We start from the raw sequence: 22111 nt of genomic DNA on the forward strand, positions 1-22111 counted from the left end.
AGACGAAGAAAGGTTGGCTGTTGTTGTTTATCTCCGATTCCGGAGATAAAGATCTCACCGGTCAGGTGATCATCATACTGCGTGACACAAAGGCATCAGGGAAGACCTCTGTACTTACTTATTACAACCGCGAACTGAAAAACATTCCAGTCTTTGTCAAATGAGCGTCAGGACAAATGCCACACGGACCAACCGCCACATCCTGCATGGTTCTACAAAGAACCCCTTCGAAACCAAACAGATTGATGGATCTTCTTCTCCCGTTGTGAGGTTTAGCATTAAATTCCCCCAGACAGAGCCCAGAGCTTGTGCTTCTGCAGTGACATTTTTACTAGTGTGGATACTCTGTATCACAGCAACCAAACACACGGCGCTTTCACGCTGTGTCCGGCGCCCGGGAGCCGGGCATGTGTCCTTTGTGGGCCTTCATGGGGATCTCAGTCCTGCACCGGAAGCAACAGCGGATGGAGGTCACCTCGGACACAATCAGGGAAACAACGGCTTAGTCGGTTCTGCTGGAGCCGGATCTCATCAAGCCTCACTTTGGATGTTATTAACCGGAGATGCCGTGATGTTTGCTTATTGGTATGGCTTCTCTTACCTTCTCTCCGAAACATCTAACATGTGCTGTCCCTCTGATGGACCCCTGATCCTCTCCATCCTGCTCTCTCCCGAAGAGAACCTCAACACTTTTATCTCTGCTCTGCTTCCATGAGCAACGTACTCTCCATGGACCGTACCCTTGATCAAGAGCTGTACAGAACCTGGATCCCATTCAGGCTTCTGAGCATCGCCTGGGGTTCCCCTTGAACATCATACCTCACAGCAAGAACCTGGGAGGTCCAGTGGAAAGTTCCTCTGACCGCTGAGCGTCTTGACGTTCCTTGATTCTCTTTGGCAACATCAGTAGACCTACTTGTTTGTCAAAGCCTCCGGTGTAAACTCTTCTTCTTCAGTAGTGGACTGGAGTTCTTGAATGGACTCCAGTTCCAAATCACCAACGGGTCCCACATGAACCCAGTCAAAGGTCCAGTGGAAAGTTCTTCTGACCGCTGAGCGTCTTGACGTTCCTTGATTCTCTTTGGCAACATCAGTAGACCTACTTGTTTGTCAAAGCCTCTGGTGTAAACTCTTCTTCTTCAGCAGTGGACTGGAGTTCTTGAATGGACTCCAGTTCCAAATCACCACTTGGTCCCACATGAACCCAGTCAAAGGCTACTCTGGTCTTCTTCTTCTCCCTTTGGTTCCTCCCTTCAGGGTTCACCACAGTGAATCAGAATTGTACTAAAACAAAACGCCCTCCCAGTTGTACCTCCGTCCTGTCCCGACCCCGGAAGAGGCAGGAAATCAATCGGAACTCACCAAGCTTCGCGTGGAACGGTGTCTTTACGTGGACTCTGCGCTATAATCCGAAGTTAAAACTACACCTTTACAAATCTTAGGTTTTCATTGTTGAAATCGTAAGCCCAGACGTTAGTCTACTTCCTGTAATCACCCAAATAATAACCCCGGTGATGTTAAAACACGAGCAGGGCAGGACGGGTGGGGATTACAGTGACAAAAGCCAACGATTGAGTAAAAGGGTTGTCAGTCGGGGAGCGAATAAGTGAATTAGCAAGAAATCCCGACGCTGACGGAGAGAACAAGGGGAAGGGACGAGTCCCGACAGGAAAAGGGTTAGCCTATGTAGCCTGTGTAGCATCACGCTTTAAAAAAAAAAAAAAAAAAAAAAAAAAAAACAACCACCGTTTCTACAACATTTTGTTGTTACGTTGATATTACACAAAATATTCATTCATTCATTCTCAATAATTTGTCTGTAATTTTTCTATATATTTTATTATACGTCCACTTCGGCACAACATTGTATCCTTATGAAGAAAAAAAAAAAGAAATATTAATCAAGAATAACTTGCTAATTTTTTAGTTTGGAACAGAAAAGATTTAAAGTGCATCATCTTTTTTTTTTTTTTAATTTAATCCTTATTTAAATGATAAACATTTTTTGACCTACTTGATACAGAAAAATAAAATAGATAATATTATATATATACATAGTACATAAAATAATAGATTGAAATAAATAACTAATAATAATAAATCCAAAGTGATCAGTTACATTAATATGTTAAACCCAGTAACCTCCCCAAAAAATATATGGGTAAACTAATTTTTTTTTTTTTTTTTTTTTTAATCAAAATGAGGAAGTCAGGATTTAATTGCTAAAATGTAGCTTCATTTGTTTGGCTTCATGGCTACCAGCATTTTTTTGGACACAGGAAACACACCAGTCTTTCCCAGCGTAGAATTGCTTTATTCGCCAAGAAATTTTGCAACTCTGAGGAATTTGCTTTGGTTAAAGATCCTAAAGATGTTTAAAAAAATTGAAAAATAAAGTGAGATCAGGGGGATCCTGGTTGGTTGTGCAAAATGGCAAGTTGTGCAAAGCAGTGCAAGGTAGTGCAAAAGAGGGTTTGGGTGTTCATAGGGGACTTATTGAAGAGGTGGAAACTGTTTTTGTGGCGGGTAGTTTTGGTCCTGATGGACCGCAACCCCCTGCAAGAAGGGAGCTTCGACAAGTCCTGGGTGAGTGGGGTCGCCTCGGATCTTGCCTGTTGGTCCTGGAGGTGTACAAGTCCTGTACCAGTGGTCCCCAACCTTTTCGCCAGTGCGGACTGGCGAAAATAAGGTCCCCCGCCACTCTGACTGTCGGATAAGCGGCGTAGATAATAAATGAATGAAAGTTCGAATGAAATAGAAAGCGTCGAGTCACTACCGCTCTTCTTCTCAGTCCCCTAACGTTCAAGTCGATGGCGAAAAACTCAGCGTTGGTCGGTTTTAATGACAACCGGTCTTCAAGCGAACCCTAATATGGACAAGATAAAGACATTTTGGGCATACGAGTCTGAAAAACCAGAGTGCTGTAATGGATGTCGGAGTATTTATCTGTCTGCTCGGATGTCTGTGTCCGCAGCCAACCATCTCCAGTCCAGCGGCAAGAAGACTGGATCCTGGTGAGTCGCTTTTCTTCTCTTCATTCACTGAATATTTTATACAGTGATTTTTATTTGGATTCTTGGCAGGCTATTTGGACGCTTCTTCCTCCTTTTTTTTTTTTTTTTTTTCTTCTCATATTCGTAAAACGTTCGCTCAGGTTAAGGTTGCTTTCAAATGTGCTGTAAAAATAAGACGTTGTTTGGCCAATATAACAGTATAATAAATGTCATTTTCATGTAAACTACCAAAGGAGGATATAAGAGGCGTGCGATAAATAATGTACCCGCATGAATAATCAGATACAAAGAATGGAAAACGATCATTATTAATGTATTTTAATAAATTACGTTGGCGGCAGTGAATAGTAAAGTCAAACCAGTCCTTAAGGAGAGGGTTCACAAAACTCAAATTTTCCCCTCAGCCAAGGTTAAAGCCATACAAAGGAGCGCAGGGATCCGAGCATACAGTGCATGAAGGGTCGGCAGATGCCCCAGAACTCCATGTTCCATGAATTTGCTAGTTTCAGAAACAGGTTGAAGCAGTTTGGAAGCCTGGAGAAAAGTGACGTGCCATAAAAGAGTAGCAGTCTCAGGAAAGGTACAAGTCAGGGGTGCGACCAGTGATGTTGAAGTGTACAGAGAAGTGATGGTGAATATATTGGTAGAAAGATGCTCGGGTTGGAACTGCCAGGAGGAGGTCTAGAGGAAGACCAAAGAGAAGATTTATGGACGTAGCGGAAGAGGACATGAAGGTAGTCTATGTGAGAGATGAGGATACAGAGGGTTAGATGAACCCCTGAAGGGAAAAGCCCAAAGGAAAAGAAGCTATTTGTGAGAAGCTGAGCACAAGGGTCAAAACTACAGAGTTCCCAAGAGGAGGTAGTTCCACTCAAGCATCACTCTAAACTCAAGCCCTTCACTGAGAACCTTCTTGTGCCTCTTGAGTTCCTAAGTATTAGGCAGTCAAGGGCTAAGCCCTTACAGATGACAGGGTTTGCCCTTCTCATCCAAACAAAGTACCGGTGTTTTCTGTTCCAAGACACCTGAAGTAAGAGCGTCGTTCGTCTCCATGTGAACTCTCCGTCTCCCCTCTCGCCTTCAGTTTTGGTCTCCCGGCGGATCAGAAGAGGAGCCTGTACAAGGAGAAGGGGAGAAGCATGAACTCCACAGGATCGGGGAAGAGCAGCACCGTGTCCAGGTTAGTTCTCCACTCCCTTCCTTGGAGGTGGCGCCAGCTTCAGGTGGAGGAAGGGGTGTGGAGACTCAGTGGGCTGTCAGGGATAATCAGCAGAATCCTTCAAGTGAAGGAATTGGCAAGTTGAGGAGTTGTGGAGTTGAGCCTTTTCTCACAGAAATTCCAGAACCGGAGTGTACAGGTATGCTTGTCCACTAGTCAAACGACGAGTATTCTGTTAGCGGTGCAATGAGAAGGTACCTGGTTGGATGTGCTCCCTGTATCTGCAGGGGTTTCACCCAACAGGAGGTTCATTGGAGACCCCAAATTGTCCAGATGAGTGGTATGTCCCTGTATGACCTGTGAATGTTGTATGTCTACAAGGCGAATGAACGCCTCCCTATGTAGTCCTGTAATCGATTGGCTAACCGGTCCAGGTTAAGCTCCGCCTCCAACCCCATGACAGCCGGGATTGGCTCCACCCCGCCCCTTCCTCCGCTACCATGACTGCAAGATAAGCCGTGCCGATAATGAACGCCCAAATTGTTTGCTCCCAGATAAACCGGGTTATAAACTCCCCGTCACGTGGTTCGTAAAATCAGTGTTCAACGGCGTATGATTAGTTTCAGGACAGTAAACATTACACATGCACAGATGGCACCTTCATGTTTGCCCGGACAGATCGGGAACAACAATCAACCGGTTCGAGGGTCTTCAGCCCACCGGGTCTCTTGACCACCTCCGGTTTGACCGAAGGTACCCATTTCTTGGTGGCGGTTTAGGGTTGGGGTTTTTAGGGGGAAGGGAGCGTCTAAAAACTCGAGTTTGGGTCGTAACGGACGGCCAGGCGAAGAACGTGAGAGGAGGATCAGGTCCACAACCAGATCAGTGAACCCATGCTAGCCTCTGGTTTTTTGTTTGACCAGCAATAATTCACAGCGAGGAGACAAAAGTAACAAGCAGTCCTTCCGGATTGTTCTAGATAAGCGCAACTAGTCATACGGGAGTTTCACTGTTTGTTTGGAAAAGGAAAAGGAAAAAAAAAGACGACATACCGATGGCGAAACCGCATCAGACTGTCCTTCCCGAACGTCCGTCCCCGTCCAGCACCCGCACGGTCCACTGTGAAGTTCCTTCCGGAAAGGATCTTCTCAACCTCAGCAGGTGTTCATCTTCGGAAAAGCGACGTAATTCGACTTCGGGGGAAATCGGACGCAAGTTTTCAAGCGTCAGGAACCTCCCCAGATGGTCCGCCGCTGGTCGGGGTTCCTCTTCTAGGTGGTGCTGTTCAGGAGCTGGCGGGTGGTTACGCAGGGAGGAGGGGCGTCGTAGACCTTCTTCGCACCTGGTATTGAAACAGAGCGTCGTTGAAGGTCTGCAAAATTCCAAATTTTCCACAAAGATGAAAACGTTAAAAGGGTTTTTTTTTTGCGTTTTTTTTTTTTTTTTTGCGACTAACCTTCACTCCTCTCCTGTCCAGAGCATACCTCCACCTCTCTAGATGTTCCTCAACCTGTTCCCTGCTCTCACTTCAGATCACAATGTCACCTGGACGTGGAAACATGGAAGGAATATCAACCAGATGTTTAAGCGTTTTTATCTTCTCCCTGCACTGAAGAACTCCGTTAGCTGTTAGCAAACTCCGCATTTCTTCTGGTCCAAACTGTAGCCGTTCCTCTGCGAGGCGCAGCAGGCCATAAAAGCTCGGACCTCTTCTTCGGTCCACTTCTTGACGGTTCCGTCCTTTTTGTCGCAAGAAAGCATTGACCAGTGACCACCATCATTGTTCACGACATCATCTGCAAACAATTATACTGAAGTACAGAATGTACCCCTGTGACCAAACAGAGGTATGCTTTCTCTGCTGCTAGCAATAGCGGACACCAAGGACCCACTTCATACAACGTCTTGATTAGGATTTATTAATAATGTAGGTTGAGCTTGAGTGCATTTTAACACCAGGTGTGAAACGGGTGGGTTGACCTGGTTAACCAACAAGGGGAACGAACCGAGTGACCCGTGAACGGCGAGCTGTGTGACCTAACTGGATATCTGTGTCTTTTTAGAGGTTCAGAAGTGTCGGATCCGTCAGAGCAGCCCTCCGATGAGATCCTCCTCACTCTGCGGTTAGACAGACTAACCAACCGGTGGATAAACTAACCGGCTGCTAACCGCTCGCTAACCGCCGTTTGCTTTGTCCTCAGCGTGTCCGAGCTGCTGGACCTCTACGAGGAGGACCCTGAGGAGATCCTGCTCAACCTGGGTTTCGGGCGGGACGAACCGGATCTGTCGTCCAAGATTCCCTCCAGGTTCTTCAACGGTTCCTCCTCGGCGAGAGGGATCGACATCAAGGTACCGCCGCGAGACCCCGCTCCCATCCGGAAAACTGTGACATCACTTCCTGTTCCTCACGTCCAGGTTTATCTGGGAGCTCAGCTGCAACGCATGGAGGTGGAGAATCCCAACTACGCCCTGACAAGTAGGTGCCGTCGACCGGCTTGGGCCCGTCGCTGACCGGACGCTCCGGCGTTCACGTCCGCAAGCTTGGGCTGTGTGTGTGTGTGTGTGTGTGTGTGTGTGTGTGTGTGTGTGTGTGTGTGGGTGGCCCATTTCCAGTAGTGTTGTGATGTATTGTGGAGCTGCTCGGCCCTTTTTAGCTTCCCTGCCAACTGCCTGTGCAACAGAGACAGCAAGGACAAAGATCTATTTGTCCTTCACACACACACACACACACACACACACACACACACACACACACACACACACACGCACACACACTTAGAGCACCAGCGTCCTGGCCTCTTTGGGTTGCATTAAATAGCGGCATGCTAATTGGACACTTGTAAACACACAGGTTTTCTACTTCCTGCTTTTGCAAACTAGCTTAAAAGTTTCCTCACTGCTAAGGTTTAGGACTTAAATAGTCTCTTCAAACACACACACACACACACGCACACACACACATACACACACATACACACACACACTTTCAGCACCAGCGTCCCGGCCTCTTTGGGTTGCATTAAATAGCAGCATGCTAATTTGACTTGCGTAAACACATAGGTTTGTACTTCCTGCTTTGCAAACTAGCTTAAAAATGTCCTCACTGATAAAGTTTAGAACTTACATAGTCCCTACACACACACACGCACACACACACACACACATACACACACACTTGCAGCACCAGCGTCCCTGCCTCTTTGGGTTGCATTAAGTAGCGGCATGCTAATTGGACACTTGTAAACACACAGGTTTTCTACTTCCTGCTTTTGCAAACTTCATTAAAAAATGTCCTCACCGCTAAAGTTTTTAGGACTTACATAGTCCCTTCACACACACACACACACACACACACACACACACACACTCACACACACTTGCAGCACCAGCATCCCAGCCTCTTTGGGTTGCATTAAGTAGCGGCATGCTAATTGGACTCGCGTAAACACACAGGTTTCTACTTCCTGCTTTGCAAACTAGCTTAGAAATGTCCTCACCGCTTAAGTTTAGAACTTACATAGTCCCTACACACACACACACACACACACACACACACTGTCAGCCTCTTCGGGTTGCATTAAGGTACCGTTTTGCTAATTGAATGCTTCTAAACTCTTAAACATTCAGGTTTGTCCCTCCTGTTCTCGCAAACTAGCTTAAAAACGTCCTCACCGCTAAGGTTTAGGATATAAAGAACCGAGCCGTCTCAGAGAGAAGATGCCTCGCGTCGTGTCAGCTGATTTTTTTTTTTTTTTTTTTTAATTTCGAATGCTCGCGCTAAGCTAAAAACATTTACATCCTGGCAGAAGCCTCGCAAACTATTGTTAGTCTTCATAAAGCTCTAATTGAGGCGATGTCAGGCCGCCGGATACAAAAAGAAAAAAGCCGACCGATCTTTCTATTCGTCGGGAATTAATCAGAGGCATTAGCCTGGATTCCCGGCACAAAAAGCCGAGCATCGGCGGACGTGCACAATGGACGCCCGTGCATTCATACATCCATGCGTCCCACCGTAAAAAGACGCTTTTTCTTTCACTAGTCGTCCGCGGGCGCCAGTCACGAGCGTCACCCGCGACGGCTAACAAGGTTAGCGAGCATTGAGCTAATGAGGAGCTACGCTACGTGCGCAGGAGGACGACTTCTGGCCCTATAAATATTGATAAAACGCTGAATAAACGCTAAAGGCTCTTAAAATAATACAGCGCATAACCAGAACTGTGCGGACTCGCCGAAAAGGGAGGGGGAAAAAATGTCTTGTGTAAACTCCCAGAAGTAATGTAGTGTGACACCCACTCAGAGACTCTCTTCCACAAATATGTCAAAAATTGTTTTATCCTCTTTTGGAAACAAGAGCACAAAAAAAAAAAAAAAAAAAAAAAATAGAAAATGTGCGCGCAAGCTGTTGTAGCGTGATGGTTTATATTTTCATCTGCAGCGAGAAGAGGTCAGATTTCGGCTCATGTTTTTAAGCCCATTAGCGGGGTTTAAAGCGGTAGCCGCTGAGCTATTAGCAGTTAGCGTGTCAACAACATCCTCTGCAGCGTTAGCGTTCTTTCGGAGGTTGAAGCGATAAATCCAAAAACTGAAACAAATGCGTCGGTTTAGCGTTCGACTCGTAGCGCACAAGGCAATCTAAAGGCCTTCCGTGCACACGTTTGTCGGATAATCTGGGTGTAACCCCGGGTTAGCGCCAATAATCCCATTGAGCTTGTTTATATATGGGAACACCCCTGCCTTCCGTCAGATTTTCAACTGTGGCAAACAAACTGATAAATTAGCAAAAAAAAACAAGCTAACATGTAGCCTCACAGGGCATTTGTCCCTGTATGTTTACTTCACTTCACCGATCTGGTCTTCTTCTTCTTTCGGCTTTTCCCTTCAGGTGTCGCCACAGCGAGTCAACTTTCTCCATCTAACCCTATTCTCTGGATCCTCCTCTCTCACACCCACTACCTTCATATCTCCTCTCATGACGTCCATAAATCTTCTCTTTGGTCTTCCTCCAGACCTCCTGCCTGGCAGCTCCAATTCCAGCATCCGTCTACCAATATATTCTCTATCCCTCCTCTGTCCATGACCCAACCATCTCAGTCTGGCTTCTCTGACCTTCTCTCCAAAACATCTAACATGTGCCGTCCCTCTGATGGACTCATTCCTGATCCTCTCCATCCTGGTCACTCCCAAAGAGAACCTCAACATCTTCATCTCTGCAACCTCTAGTTCTGCCTGCTGTCTTTTGGTCATTGGAACAGTTTCTAGTCCAAACATCATCGCTGGTCTCACCACTGTCTTGTACACCTTTCCTTTTATTCTGGCTGATAGTCTTCTATCACTTTTCTCCACCCATTCCAACCTGCTTGGACCCGTCTCTTCACTTCTTTTCCACACTCTCCGTTACTCTGGACGGTTGACCCTAAGTACCTGAAATCCTCCAGCTTCTTGATCTCCACTCCCTGTAGCCTCACCGTTCCACCCGAGTTCCTCTCATTCACACACATATATTCTGTCTTGCTGCAACTAACTTTCATTCCTCTCCTTTCCAGAGCATACCTCCACCTCTCTAGATGTTCCTCAACCTGTTCCCTGCTCTCACTACAGATCATAATGTCATCTGCAAACATCATGGTCCATAGAGATTCCTGTCAAACCTCATCTGTCAGCCTCTCCATCACCACTGCGAACAAGAAGGGCCTCAGAGCTGAGCCCTGATGGAGTCCCACCTCCACCTTGAACTTCTCTGTTACCCCTACAGCGCACCGTACCAGTGTCTCACAGCGAGCATACATGTCCTGCACCAGTCTAACATACTTCTCTGCCACTCCAGACTTCCTCATACAATACCAGAGCTCCTCTCTTGGCACCCTGTCATATGCTTTTTCTAGGTCTACAAAAACACAAACCAGCTCCCTCTGGCCTTCTCTGTACTTTTCTATTAGCATTCTCAACGCAAATACTGCATCTGTAGTACTCTTCCTAGGCATGAAGCCATACTGCTGTTCACAAATGCTGACTTCTGCTCTAAGTCTAGTTTCCACTACTCTTTCCCATAACTTCATTGTATGGCTCATCAACTCATCAACTTCACCGATCTGGTAATTTAACAAATCCTCATCCCAATGATGTTTCCCGAAGTCGTAATCATAGCGGGCGAATCCAATCGGGATTTGAAATCCGACCGACCGAAAACGTGTAAACCTTCGCCGTCGGTGTAGGTTTGGCCTCCAGATTATTTGTCATGGGTCAGAGGAAGGAAGTCTTACATTTCCGTTAATCGGTATCCCAGAAAAGATGCGTTTTACGGCGTTGCCCCCCCTTCCCTCGCCTGTCGGCCAGATGCCACGCGAGAGCGTCCAGCTGTTACGCAACGGAGAGCAGAGAAAAGAGCCAGATTGCACTTTTAGCAACGTCGTCTTGTGACTCGGTGTCGTTCCCGCCGGCGTCATTTCTCACCTGGTTTAGTTTCTGATAAATATAAACTCTTTGAAATCAAGATAGAAAGAGTTGTATTTTTTGTTTTTAACTAAGGCTAACGTTAGCTTGCTAATTTGGTTCCTCGTTATTAGCGGTGCTACCAAACTATGCTGCTTAAAAAAGTGACTGTGTCGTTTAGTTTGGTTTTGGATAAATTTGAACTTTATAAATCAAGATATAAATAATTGTTTTTTCGTTGTTAGCCAAGGCTAACGTTAGCTTGCTGATGTGGTTCCTCGTTATTAAGGGTACTACCAAACTATGCTGCTCAAAAAGGTGACTGGGTATCATTTGGTTTGGTTTTGGATAAATATGAACTCTTTGAAATCAAGATATAAACAAGTGTATTTTTGTTGTTAGCCGAGGCTAACGTTCGCTCGCTAATGTGGTTCCTCGTTATTAAGGGTGCTACCAAACTATGCTGCTCAAAAAAGTGACTCTGTATCGTTTGGTTTGGTTTCGGATAAATATGAACTCTTTGAAATCAAGATAGAAACAAATGTATTTTCGTTGTTAGCTGATGCTAACGTTAGCTTGCTAATGTGGTTCCCCACTATTAGTGGTGCTACCAAAATATGCTGCTTAAAAAAAGTGACTGTCATTTAGTTTGGTTTCGGATAAATATGAACTTTTTGAAATCAAGATATAAACAAATGTGTTTTCGTTTTTAACTGAGGCTAACGTTAGCTTGCTAATGTGGTTCCTCGTTATTGAGGGTGATACCAAACTATGCTGCTCAAAAAAACCAAAGGGAACACTTAAACAACGCAATTTAACTCCAATACAGTCCCACTTCTGTGACATTGAACCATCCGCTCAGTTTATTTTGGCTTTTTTTGCACTTTAATTTGGAGCGTGACTCCAAATCCAGACCTCCATGGGTTCATAAATTTGATCTCCATTGATCATTTTTATGGGATTTTGTTGCCGGCACATTGAACCATGTAAAGAACAACGTATTTCATAAGAATATTTCATTCATTCAAACCTGGGATGTGTTATTTTAACCTTTTTAGCCTTGTTGCATCTTTTTGTTATGTACTTTTTTGTATCCTTCACTGATAATGCAACGTTAAAACTTTCTCATCGAAGCAGAAACCGGAAACCATCAAACGTTTTACTTTCGATTTAAAAACCGATGACGCATCTCGATCATTTTCTTCGCCGCTACGAACAACGGCGGACACTTACTCTCCTAACAGAGTTTGCAATTAAACGTCCACTGCTTTGCATGAAAACGTGGTCCCTGGAAGTTTCCAGAACATCTTCCAGAACATTCTCACACTGTTCCAACCAGCTCCCCCCGGATCCCTGACGCACGTGGTGTTGTTTTTGTTGCGTAAGCGACGTTCTCACCCTCGAGGGACGGAGGCCCGGACGGGACGCCGGTGTCTCCCGCGCCTCACTTCCTGTTTGCCGATGAGGCGATCGCGCAATGAGAGAAGTAAATAAAAGTTACTTTCAATTTATTTTTCAAGTTGGAGTCCAACGACGGACGCTTTTCCTCTGAATCTTCTCGCTCCGAAATGTTTGTCTGAATCACCTCTGTTGTTTCCCGGAAATTGGACGTCACTGGTGACTGCGTACTTGTATGCTTGTCATGATACCCCCAATTTTTCGCACTATAAGGCGCACTTAAAATCCTTACGTTTTCTCAAAAATCTGTTGTCTTTACCGACTTCGAGCCAATCTGATGCGGTACGCTACGCCCAAAAATGCGACCAAGCCGCTTCGCTCGATTGATTTTCAGCCGTTCCCGACGTGATAAAAGGAACAAAATCTACCAAACGTGGCAAATGTACCCGTGAATGCTTTCAATAGGAAGTCCAGCCGTTATTGCTAACTGCTTGTTGCTAAATACTTTGGGCTGCTTTCTGTTGAGTATTAGCATTTGTCATCATTTTAGATGGTCGGCACCTTAGTCAACACTCAAGGACACCTTATAGACATACATATACCCTATTTTTCGCACTATAAGGCGCACTTAAAATCTGGAATTTTCTCAAAAATCAGCCTTACGTAGGAATTTTTGTTGTGCCTGCTGGCCTCCAACCAATTTTATGTGGTAGTAGTGCTGGAATCCAACGTCGTTCCAACCTCACACTTACTTCAGGTGTCAGAAGAGTACATAGTACGCTTACTTCTGCCACTTTTTGTAAAAGCGGTACACTTGTTTTATGAGGAGCCCCCAAAAATGGCACCTGTCAAGAGACATGGCTATAAAGCGGAATTCAAACTCACTGCGATCAGTCACGCAGTAGATGATGGGAATAGAGCTGCCGCCAAAGAATTCAACATGAATAATGCAACGGAAGTGGAGGACGCAAGCAGATGAAGTGCGCCGAGTAAAGAAGACGAAACAGTTTCCGAGACGAATAACGTTGAACTAAACTGACTGTTTTGTTTGGCTTTAGATACCGTATGTTTTATCATGCGCCTTATAGTGCAGCGCGCCTTATAGTCCGCAAAAGAGGGTAATCAGTTTATTTATGATGGTGGAGGCAGTCGTGCGTCTTACGCTGTGCTTATGCCAAAAGAGTTTCATGGTCGTAGACTAAAACAACTGGAGTTTTTCTGGAGTCTTCGTGCTACCGTCATCTTGGTCTTGAAGTGTAAGCCGGTAATCTGAGCTGCTTTAGATCCCTCGAGTTGTCTTTCCCTTGTCTTACGACAGTATCACGATAGACGAGCTTTAATAAAACCGGAAACCCGGTAGACAAGCTATCCCCGGAGAGGTTTTGGAGGCAGAGACGGTGTCTGTGGGCGGTATGGATGAACGGGAACGGCGAAAGGAATCGGTTTGGACCGTCCAGAAAGAGGCGAGGACGGTGGAGTTGTGGGTAGCTTGGATCTACTGCCCAACGTAAGGTGACGTAGCAGAGAAGGAGGCTCTGTAGATACCCATGGTGGGGAAAAAAGGGCCAAAAAAATTGACTTGTAGTCTCGTAGTTTGTGACCCTGTAAGAATCTCAAATTCGTCTGCGACTAAAAACTTGTCTTCAGATGTGAGCAGGTGTGAGATGATGTCCACTGAGGCCAAGCAACCGGCTAACGTCCATTGGGTCTTTCGCCCTTTTTTGAGTGTTTTGTTGCACCTCCTGAGGAGATACCTTTCCTTTTCCGAAGTCTCCGAAACACAAAATCGAGCCGCCTCCCTCGTACGGTCGCGTATTCATCCGCGCAAAATTCGTTTGCAAACGTTGTACGTCGGAACGAGACCGTCAATAAATCCACCAGAGATGTAATCGGGAAACGCCGTCGGGCGAGGACGTTGTAAACCGAGGCCTCGTGGTAATCAAAACAAAGAATAAAACAGAGCGACCTTTGTGTAATTTATGACTTTAATATCGGCCCTATTCCCTTGAATCGTTGTCAGAGTCGAGTTGTATTTATGGGAACTTTCTGCAGGAAAGCCTGACTTCTCTTTGAAAATCCGTCCAACGAACATACGCGTGCCTCCGTTCCCACCCGGGAGATTCTGCTGGGGGAAAAAAAAACCCCGACGCAGATAAAGGTTTTTATTGGATTCGCGAGGAGAGGAAAATGTTGGATTCGCTTTAATCCGTCGCTGTCTTTCTCAGGGCTAAGCTAACCCCGGCCCATGACGTCACCCGGCTGAATTTTGAAGGCATTTACACGGCAATGAAAGGGGGAGGCAGGAGTCTGCGCTTCGTAATGGACTGACAAGTGTTTAGACTGCGAGGGATCAAGGGGGGGAACCGTGGCAGGAAAGAGCATACAAGTCACCGTTTCTTGGGATGATACAGCTCGGCCAAAGCTCTGGACTCTCAATGTCACTCCCGGTTATCCTTTCACTCCCGAAGACGATGCTATTCCCGTGTTCGCCTTCCGAAATCTGTTTTTTGTTTGCTAGCCCCCCCCCCCCTCGCTGCACAGTGCGGTTTAATTGGACCACACAGGTGAGCGCAGTCTCCTCCGGGTGACGCGTCACAGGGTAGCGTTTGCAAAAACAATATCGCAGACAGAAATAACGCCAGGAAATAACCGACCAGCTGAGCTATTTGAACTGGCTCGGGGTTTCTGGCGGCGGCGCAGCGGCGTTTCGGATGACTCCAGAGCGAGCTTTGAATGCATCTGCCGACGTCTCGCCAGCAGGACGTGTCTCCGCACATCCCCTCCAGTCAGGGCTCGCGAGCTAAAATTAAAAAAAAAAAAAAAAAACAGAATTAAAATCCCCTTGCATTAAAAACCCACTACATCTTATTTTACCAGCGGCTCCGCCTCACAGTAAAAACGCCAGAGCTTTGGCCGAGCTGTATCATCCCAAGAAACGGTGACTTGTATGCTCCGGGGTATCTTCAGGAATCCAGAAGTTGCATCACTTTATTGGTGTGTACACTTTATATCTGTTGCGCCTTTTCGCATCACAAAGTACATCATGGAAAAAATGATGCACTAGATACTTTCCTGTCTGCCAGTCACCTGCCGGGGCCAAATTATATTTCAAAACCGCAATTAAGTCGCGGTACCGGTTTCGCGGGAGATCTTGTTTTTGGTAGATGTGCCGCCAGCGCCGCCGCGGAAACGTATCCATGACAGCCGGTTGGAAAATCAGTCTCCGACTGTGTTTTGGTTGGCCGTATCTGAGACGTCAGTCATTTGGGAGACGCTTTTATCCAAAGCGACTTACAAAAAGTGCAATTTAGTCATCGAAGATCCGAAGTACCAGAAGTCGGAAGTGACCACTCTACTAATAGCCATCTCAGAACCATGTGCATACATACCTTCTTTTTTTGGGGGTCGGGTGCTAAGTGCGATTAGTAGGGTAGTGCTTGGTGAAGAGGTATGTTTTCAGCTCGCGGGGAAAGATGGGCAGCGACCCCGCTGTTCTGACCTTTTTCGGGAGTTTGTTCCACCACTGAGGAGCCGAGACGGAGAAGAACCGAGACCGATTCGATCCGGGGGCTCTGAGTGACCGGGTGGACAGTCGCCCGGAGGTGGCAGATCGGAGGGGATGGGTAGGGACATGTGGCTTGAGCATACCCCGGAGAGAAGACGGGGTTGTCCCATTTACCGCCCGGTAGGCGAGAACCAGGGTCTTGAACTTGATGCGGGCGGCTACTGGTAGCCAGTGAAGGGATACAAGAAGGGGAGTTGCTTGGGAGAATTTGGGGCGGTTGAACAAGCTCCAGAGGCCTGGTGGTCACTGCTGGGGTACCGGCAAGGAGGGAGTTGCAGTAGTCTGGACAAGAGGCGACTAGATCGCTGGATCTGCGCCGTATCCTCTGTGAGGAATCTGCGGATCTTCCTGATGTAGGAACGTGCGACGGCTGTGACGTTTGCTGAGAACGACAGTTGGTTGTCTAAGACGGCGCCCAGGTTTCTCGCAGTTGTTACCACAGTGTTGTCGGACAACTTTTCCCCGTGAGAAAGAGCTTGTTGCTGGTTACAAACAAGGCGCGATGGAATCAGCTAACAAGCGGCACGTCAAGATACCTGAAGTCGTCAATGAGCGGTAGCGGATGTTGTCGTCGCTGTTAGCGTTTAGCGGCGATGATCCGGATGACGCTTCAACCCTTTTATGTCAGTTTTCCATTACACAAAAACAGGAAAAACATTTACGTCGGACCTCTCGGGAATGAAGAAAGGGTGCGTCCGTTCTCTGGCAACCTCCAGCCCCGAAGCGAGCCCAGACTCGCATAATGACATTTTAGTTGGAAGAAGGATTAGCGGTATGCTTTATCTGTCGCCGTGCCGAAGCGAATCAAAGGGTTCCCTCATTCACGATGGCGGTCGCGTGGAAATCTTGATTCCTGCCGTCCGGGCAACTGTGCGTCACTGCGGGGCAAGTGGCCTCGGCGAGATCGTTGTCAGCTCCACGTCTGGGCTCTGAACGGCTCCGGCGTTGGTCTTCGAGATTTTAAATCTGTTCAGATTTCAAGAATTGACGATAGTTTTTGTTTCCTCAGGTCGTTTCCGGCAGATCGAGGTCCTGACGACCGTCGCCAACGAGTTCTTCCAGCTCTACAGTCAGGTATCCGGTCAGCCGCTCCAACGGATCACGTCCAAGGAGCAAGGTAACCCTGGCGACCGCATTGCGCCGAAGTAATGACGTGGTCCTGTTTATCTTGAGATGTTTCAGATGGAAATCTGGGAACGGTTCAGATGTGATGGTCCTCACATCAGATCACCTCTAGGTTCTGTCCTGAGTTGCTTTCAGACAGAGAAGGACTTTTCAGCTTGAATTCCGTTCCAGGAACTAGTTTTGCCTCCCCACAGGCAGCGAGGGACCATCTTCAACGTGCACTATTGGGCTACACCCTAGCAGCTCCACCTTCAGCAACCTTCTACCTAGATCTTCACCATGGTTTGGACATGAACAGAGGAGTGTTCAAGTCCAAACCATCTCAGTCATCACTTTGTCTCGGTCATACATGTCCTGCACCCCTGTGACAAATTCTTTTTTTCCATTGCGTTTTTCTGTTCAGGGGTTGCTACAGCTAATCCACCTTCTCCATCCAACCCTATTCTCTCCGAATCCTCCTCTCTCACTGCATCCATCAATCTTCTCTTTGGTCTTCCTCTAGACCTCTTAATTCCAGCATCTGTCCACCAAATCCCTCATCTGTAGATGACCCAACCATCTCTGACCTTCTCTCCAAAACATCTAACATGTGCCGTTCCTCTGATAGACTCATTCCTGATCCTCTCCATCCTGGTCACTCCCAAAGAGAACCTCCACATCTTCATCTCTGCAACCTCTAGTTCTGCCTGCAGTCTTTTGGTCATTGGAACAGTTTCTAGTCCAAACAGCATCGGGTTTTTTTAGTCTACAGCTGTTAAAATCATTGAGTATGAGCCCAGCGTAAGTCGCAGTAGTACTTGTAGTGGTACTTTTAGTAGTACGTACCACTTGCCACTGTCTCCTCCACCTTTCCTTTCCTTCTGGCCGATGGTCTTCTATCTCTTGGTACCCCTGACACTTTTCTCCACCCATTCCAACCTGCTTGGACCGTCTCTTCACCTCTTCTCCACACTCTCGTTGACCCCAAGTACCTGAAATCCTCCAGCTTCTTGATCTCCACTCCCTGTAGCCTCACCGTTCCACCCGAGTTCCTCTCGTTCACACACATATATTCTGTCTTGCTGGGACTAACTTTCATTCCTCTCCTTTCCAGAGCATACCTCCACCTCTCTAGATGTTCCTCTACCTGTTCCCTTCTGTCACTTGAGATCACAATGTCATCTGCAAACATGGAAGCTGCTGTAATGTTTGTGGAATAATAACCAGATGGTTCTTATCTTCCCCCTGCACTGCCTCGCCGTGTGAAGAACCCCGTTAGCCGTTAGCTAACTCCGCACTTATTCTGGTCCAAAATGTAGCCGTTCCTCTTCGTCGGTTGGTCCATTTCTTGATGGTTCCGTCCATTTTGCCGCGAAGTAGCAAAACCAACACAACTAAAGTTTTTAAAAATGTTCTTTATAAGGGGCGGGGCTTATGAGCTCCACCAATCAGCAAGCGACCTGACGGAAACATAAAAAGACCCTCGGAGCTTCCAGGAGCTTCTAATGTGTTTGTCGGTACCCGTCCTTTAAGTTCTAGGAGACACTTTAAATTTTTACCGACGCTGTTTGAAATTCAATGTATTTTTAATTGAAAACTTTTCGATGGTTATATTTCTGAATGGTCCTGAGGACGGATGTTATTTTCTTGTGCAGAAGGAGACGGCAGCAAAGAGGAGTCACCACCTCCGCTAAAGAGGAGCAGCTCAGCCATCAACGCCGCCAAGCTCCTCAAGAAGACCATCTCCAAGCGCAACCTGCTAATGGCGGCGAGCGAGTCGCCCGTTAGCCCCTCGCCGCCGCCGCAGGCTCAGCACAACGGCACCGACGCTAACGCCGTCACGAACGGCACGACAAGCGCTCCTCCGGAACTGGATCCCGACCACCAGGTGGAGACGCTCACCCAGAAGCCCAGCCGCAAGAAAGACGCCCGCTTGTTAGCCACGGTTACCGAGGAAACCAACGGAGACGGAGATGCCGAGCGCTTGTCGGAGCTAAGGTACCGCGCAGCTAGCGTGTCAGTTAGCCGTCGTCCAAAAAGAAGTTTGTACCATCCCCGACCTGTGCTTTTTATTCTACTCGTAGCAACTCCGCGCTCGCAACCGCCGCTCCCCGGACGGAAGGGGAAAAGGTGACGCTAGAAAAAGAGCTAAACTTGACCTCCGGCCCAGAAAAAGCTCCCGCCGCCCTGGCGCCGCCCCTGCTAGCTCAGCTGCGCACCGAGAACGCCGACTCTTTCGACATGGAGGAGGTGCGTCGCCACCAAATACGCTCGCGAAGATTCAGGTCAAGGCTTTCGAAGACTTCGGTTGTATTTTTAAATTCCCCCCAAAAAATTGGACTTAGATGCGATTCTTTGTCGTTAATCATGTACGGACACAGAAATGCAGTTAGTATCTTATCAGAAGTGCCGTATTTACAGATAAATGCTTTTTTTTTTTCTAAGTAGAGGTGGATAATTATATTTGCAGATTTTTTTAGGATTAAAATTATTAATAGACGGAACTACAAATATACAGTATATTTTATGTATATTATCTGTATATTTATTTGTATATGTTCATAACTGCAATATTTCATAACAGCTACATGTACAATTTTTTTCATGCGCACTCCTTATTTTTCACTTATTACTTAACACACATTTATATTTCTTATTTTCCCTTTTCTCTTATTTTTTACTGTTTATACAATTTTTCTACTATTATTTATTATTGTTATATTTTTCTTGTAACTCTGGCACAACAATTTCCTTCGGGATTAAGGAAGTTGTTCTTAAGAAGGGAAAATATAGGTATGTTAGCATGCTAACGGCACCAATGCTAACTAGCGTGCTAGCATAGCATGCTAGTTTTATTTGCAATTCATGTGAAGAAGTAAAACAAGGACCTCAAAGTTTTGTACTTCGGCCTTATATCAGTTTTTGTAATTTTCCTGACGTTCATAGTGAGCGTTTAATAGTGAATAATATGTAACATATAATAATACGTAAACAAAAATGTTTAGCCTTTTTGTATTTTTTTATTTTTCCCCAGACACTTTTCCCTCATTTTATGCGGTATTCAAATATGAAAGACAAAGTTTCATGTCAAGACATGAAAAGTATGGCGTTTGTAATTTAAAAAAATAGTCACAAAATAATTCATTTGGTTTGCACATTTTCACCTCAAAAAATTGTTTGGAAAAAAAAAAGTTTGGAAATCTCTGACAAAAACGAGCCCCTTTTTTTTTTTCCCCAAATCCTAGGAATGCTCCTCCCTTTCAAAATATCCCATTAGCATTGAGCTAACGCTGCTATTCATCAAAATATCCCCTTAGCTTCGAGCTAACGCTGCTGTTCATCAAAATATCCCCTTAGCTTCAAGCTAACGCTGCTGTTCATCAAAATATCCCCTTAGCTTCGAGCTAACGCTGCTATTCAACGCCCTTGTGACGCTCCTTTTGTGATTCGTGATGTTTGTCTTGTAGATCCAGAGTAACGAAGACGAGGCTCCTCTAACCAGAACGTCCAGAAACTCTGGTGAGTCACTTTTTTTTATTTTTTATTTTGTTTTCGCTTCCATCTCTTATCTTCTGATAAACATAATCTGTTTCATCCACCGATGAGGTCAGGAAACATGTTTTTCGGGGGGAGTTAGCATCTCCCGCTTTGAACTCGCCGGCATCTTCCTGACGTCATTTTCAGCTAATGCTAACATGCTAATGAAAAACACAAGGGGCGCAAGGATACGTTTTTTTAATAGCTTTCCGTGTGTTTTCGTCCCGTTGTTTTTCACTTTCGCGCGGCGTCGCTTTGCAACGTTTCCACGTGGAAACACATGTTGCAACATATTTGAAGGATGTCGCAATATTTTCACGGCGTTTCGTGCAATTAAAGGCGGACATTTGTTGGTGCGCGGAAACTATCTCGACATGTGGAAAACATTAGAAATCAGTATTTTCTTTTGTTTGTTGTTTCTTCCCCCATGCAAGGACTTTTGAACCAATGATTTGCGAGAAAACCGACGTTCGGTCGAATAAAAGCTGTCCTGGTCGACAAAAACAACAACAAAAAAAAGAAAACGGACGGGTTTTTTTTTTGTTTTCTTTTTCTTGTTTCATCGGGGCCAAAGCTATTTTCGGTGACTTCCTGGGATCTTGTTATCGGTGCGCTAAAGAGAAGGCATACCCCATCCCCCAAAAAATAACGCTTTGCCGTCTCTACGCCCTTATCTATTCAAACCAGGAATGTATTCACCGGGTTACAACTTCAAATATGAATAAGCTTAAAACCGCAGATTAGCTGAAAATAGTTTTGGAAATCTTCCGTAAAGTGTTAAGCGGATTGGATTTCCGTGAAACTCCGCGCGTCAGTTCCAATGAAAGGTTGATCCCTCCCCCTCTCTGCTTTACCTTTTTTCCCGTTTCTGGCCCACGACAAGACATGTCTGTGCAAATTTGAGCATGTTTCCCTGCATCTGGGCCGATCTGCGCTGTTACACTCCGCCATCTACTGGACGAATGCGGCGCGGAGATCATCCAACCCGGATCCCCTTTGTCTTCCAGATCTGTTGAGGACCGTCAGCCAGCAGTCGGACAGCAGCGGCTTTGCCGAGGAGCCGTCGCTCGACCTTGCCCACCTCACGGTGCGTTTTCTCACATTTGAGTGGCCTTCAAGGCCGTAAGTCGTGTTGCCGATCCAATAATCGTTCGGAAAAATAAGAATCAGAAGTTCATGAGCTGGTGTGACACAAAATGGACGGATAGGGCGTTTTATGTGGTAGTATCTTAAAGTATGAGGGTGTCTGGAGGGGCGGAGAAGTATGTTTTAGTGGTGCAGGACATGTATGTTCCCTGTAAGATGGTGATGAGGTGTGCTGAAGGTGTGACAGAGGAGTTCAAGGAGTGTATCAAGTGATCAGCTCTGAGCCCCTTCTTCTTGCGGTGAAGTATGTTTCAGTGGTGCAGGACATGTATGTTCGCTATAAGACGGTGATGAGGTGTGCTGAAGGTGTGACAGAGGAGTTCAAAGAGTGTATCAAGTGATCAGCTCCGCGCCCCTTCTTCTTTGCGGTGGTGATGGACTGACCGATGAGGCTAGACAGGATTCTCCAGCGAGAGGTGTTTGTTTGCCGACGGCATTGTGATCTGCTGGTGGAGGTATGCTCTGGAAAGGAGAGGAATTAAGAGGGAATACATGTGACTGAGATGAACCCAAGTGGAACGATGAGGCTACAGGGAGATAAAGAGGTACGAAGAGGGTGGAGAAGAGGTGAAGAAATGTGCACAAGTAGGTAAGGGGGTGGAGAAAAGTGGATCAGCCAGAATGACAGGAAAGGTGTAGAAGACGGTGTTGACAGCAACCATGTTGTCTGGTTTGTAGAAGACAGGAGGCAGACCTGGAGGCAGCAGAGATGAAGATGTGGAGGTTTTTCAGGTACGAGTCCTCCAGGGGGTCGGACCG

General features: G+C 46.3%; 1 protein-coding gene across 2 annotated transcripts in view; it reads left to right on the forward strand.

Annotated features, from left to right (window-relative positions):
- The window catches only part of itprid2 (ITPR interacting domain containing 2), a 59912-nt gene that overhangs the window by 26664 nt on the left and 11137 nt on the right, over window positions 1-22111 (forward strand). The window contains exons 7-16 of one of the 2 annotated variants that reach the window (XM_086147692.1): window positions 2975-3014; window positions 4099-4194; window positions 6375-6522; window positions 6589-6649; window positions 16575-16682; window positions 18325-18667; window positions 18754-18919; window positions 20137-20188; window positions 21214-21293; window positions 22031-22084. In XM_086147692.1, coding sequence (XP_086003818.1) covers window positions 2975-3014; window positions 4099-4194; window positions 6375-6522; window positions 6589-6649; window positions 16575-16682; window positions 18325-18667; window positions 18754-18919; window positions 20137-20188; window positions 21214-21293; window positions 22031-22084 — 1148 coding nt within the window. The remainder of the gene's footprint in view (window positions 1-2974; window positions 3015-4098; window positions 4195-6374; window positions 6523-6588; window positions 6650-16574; window positions 16683-18324; window positions 18668-18753; window positions 18920-20136; window positions 20189-21213; window positions 21294-22030; window positions 22085-22111) is intronic. The other variant, XM_086147693.1, reaches the window with a different exon arrangement.

The sequence above is a fragment of the Fistularia commersonii genome, chromosome 6, assembly GCF_037954325.1.
Source record: "Fistularia commersonii isolate RoL2024-O1a breed Wild chromosome 6, RoL_Fcom_v1.0, whole genome shotgun sequence".
Classification (NCBI taxonomy): Eukaryota; Metazoa; Chordata; class Actinopteri; order Syngnathiformes; family Fistulariidae; genus Fistularia; species Fistularia commersonii.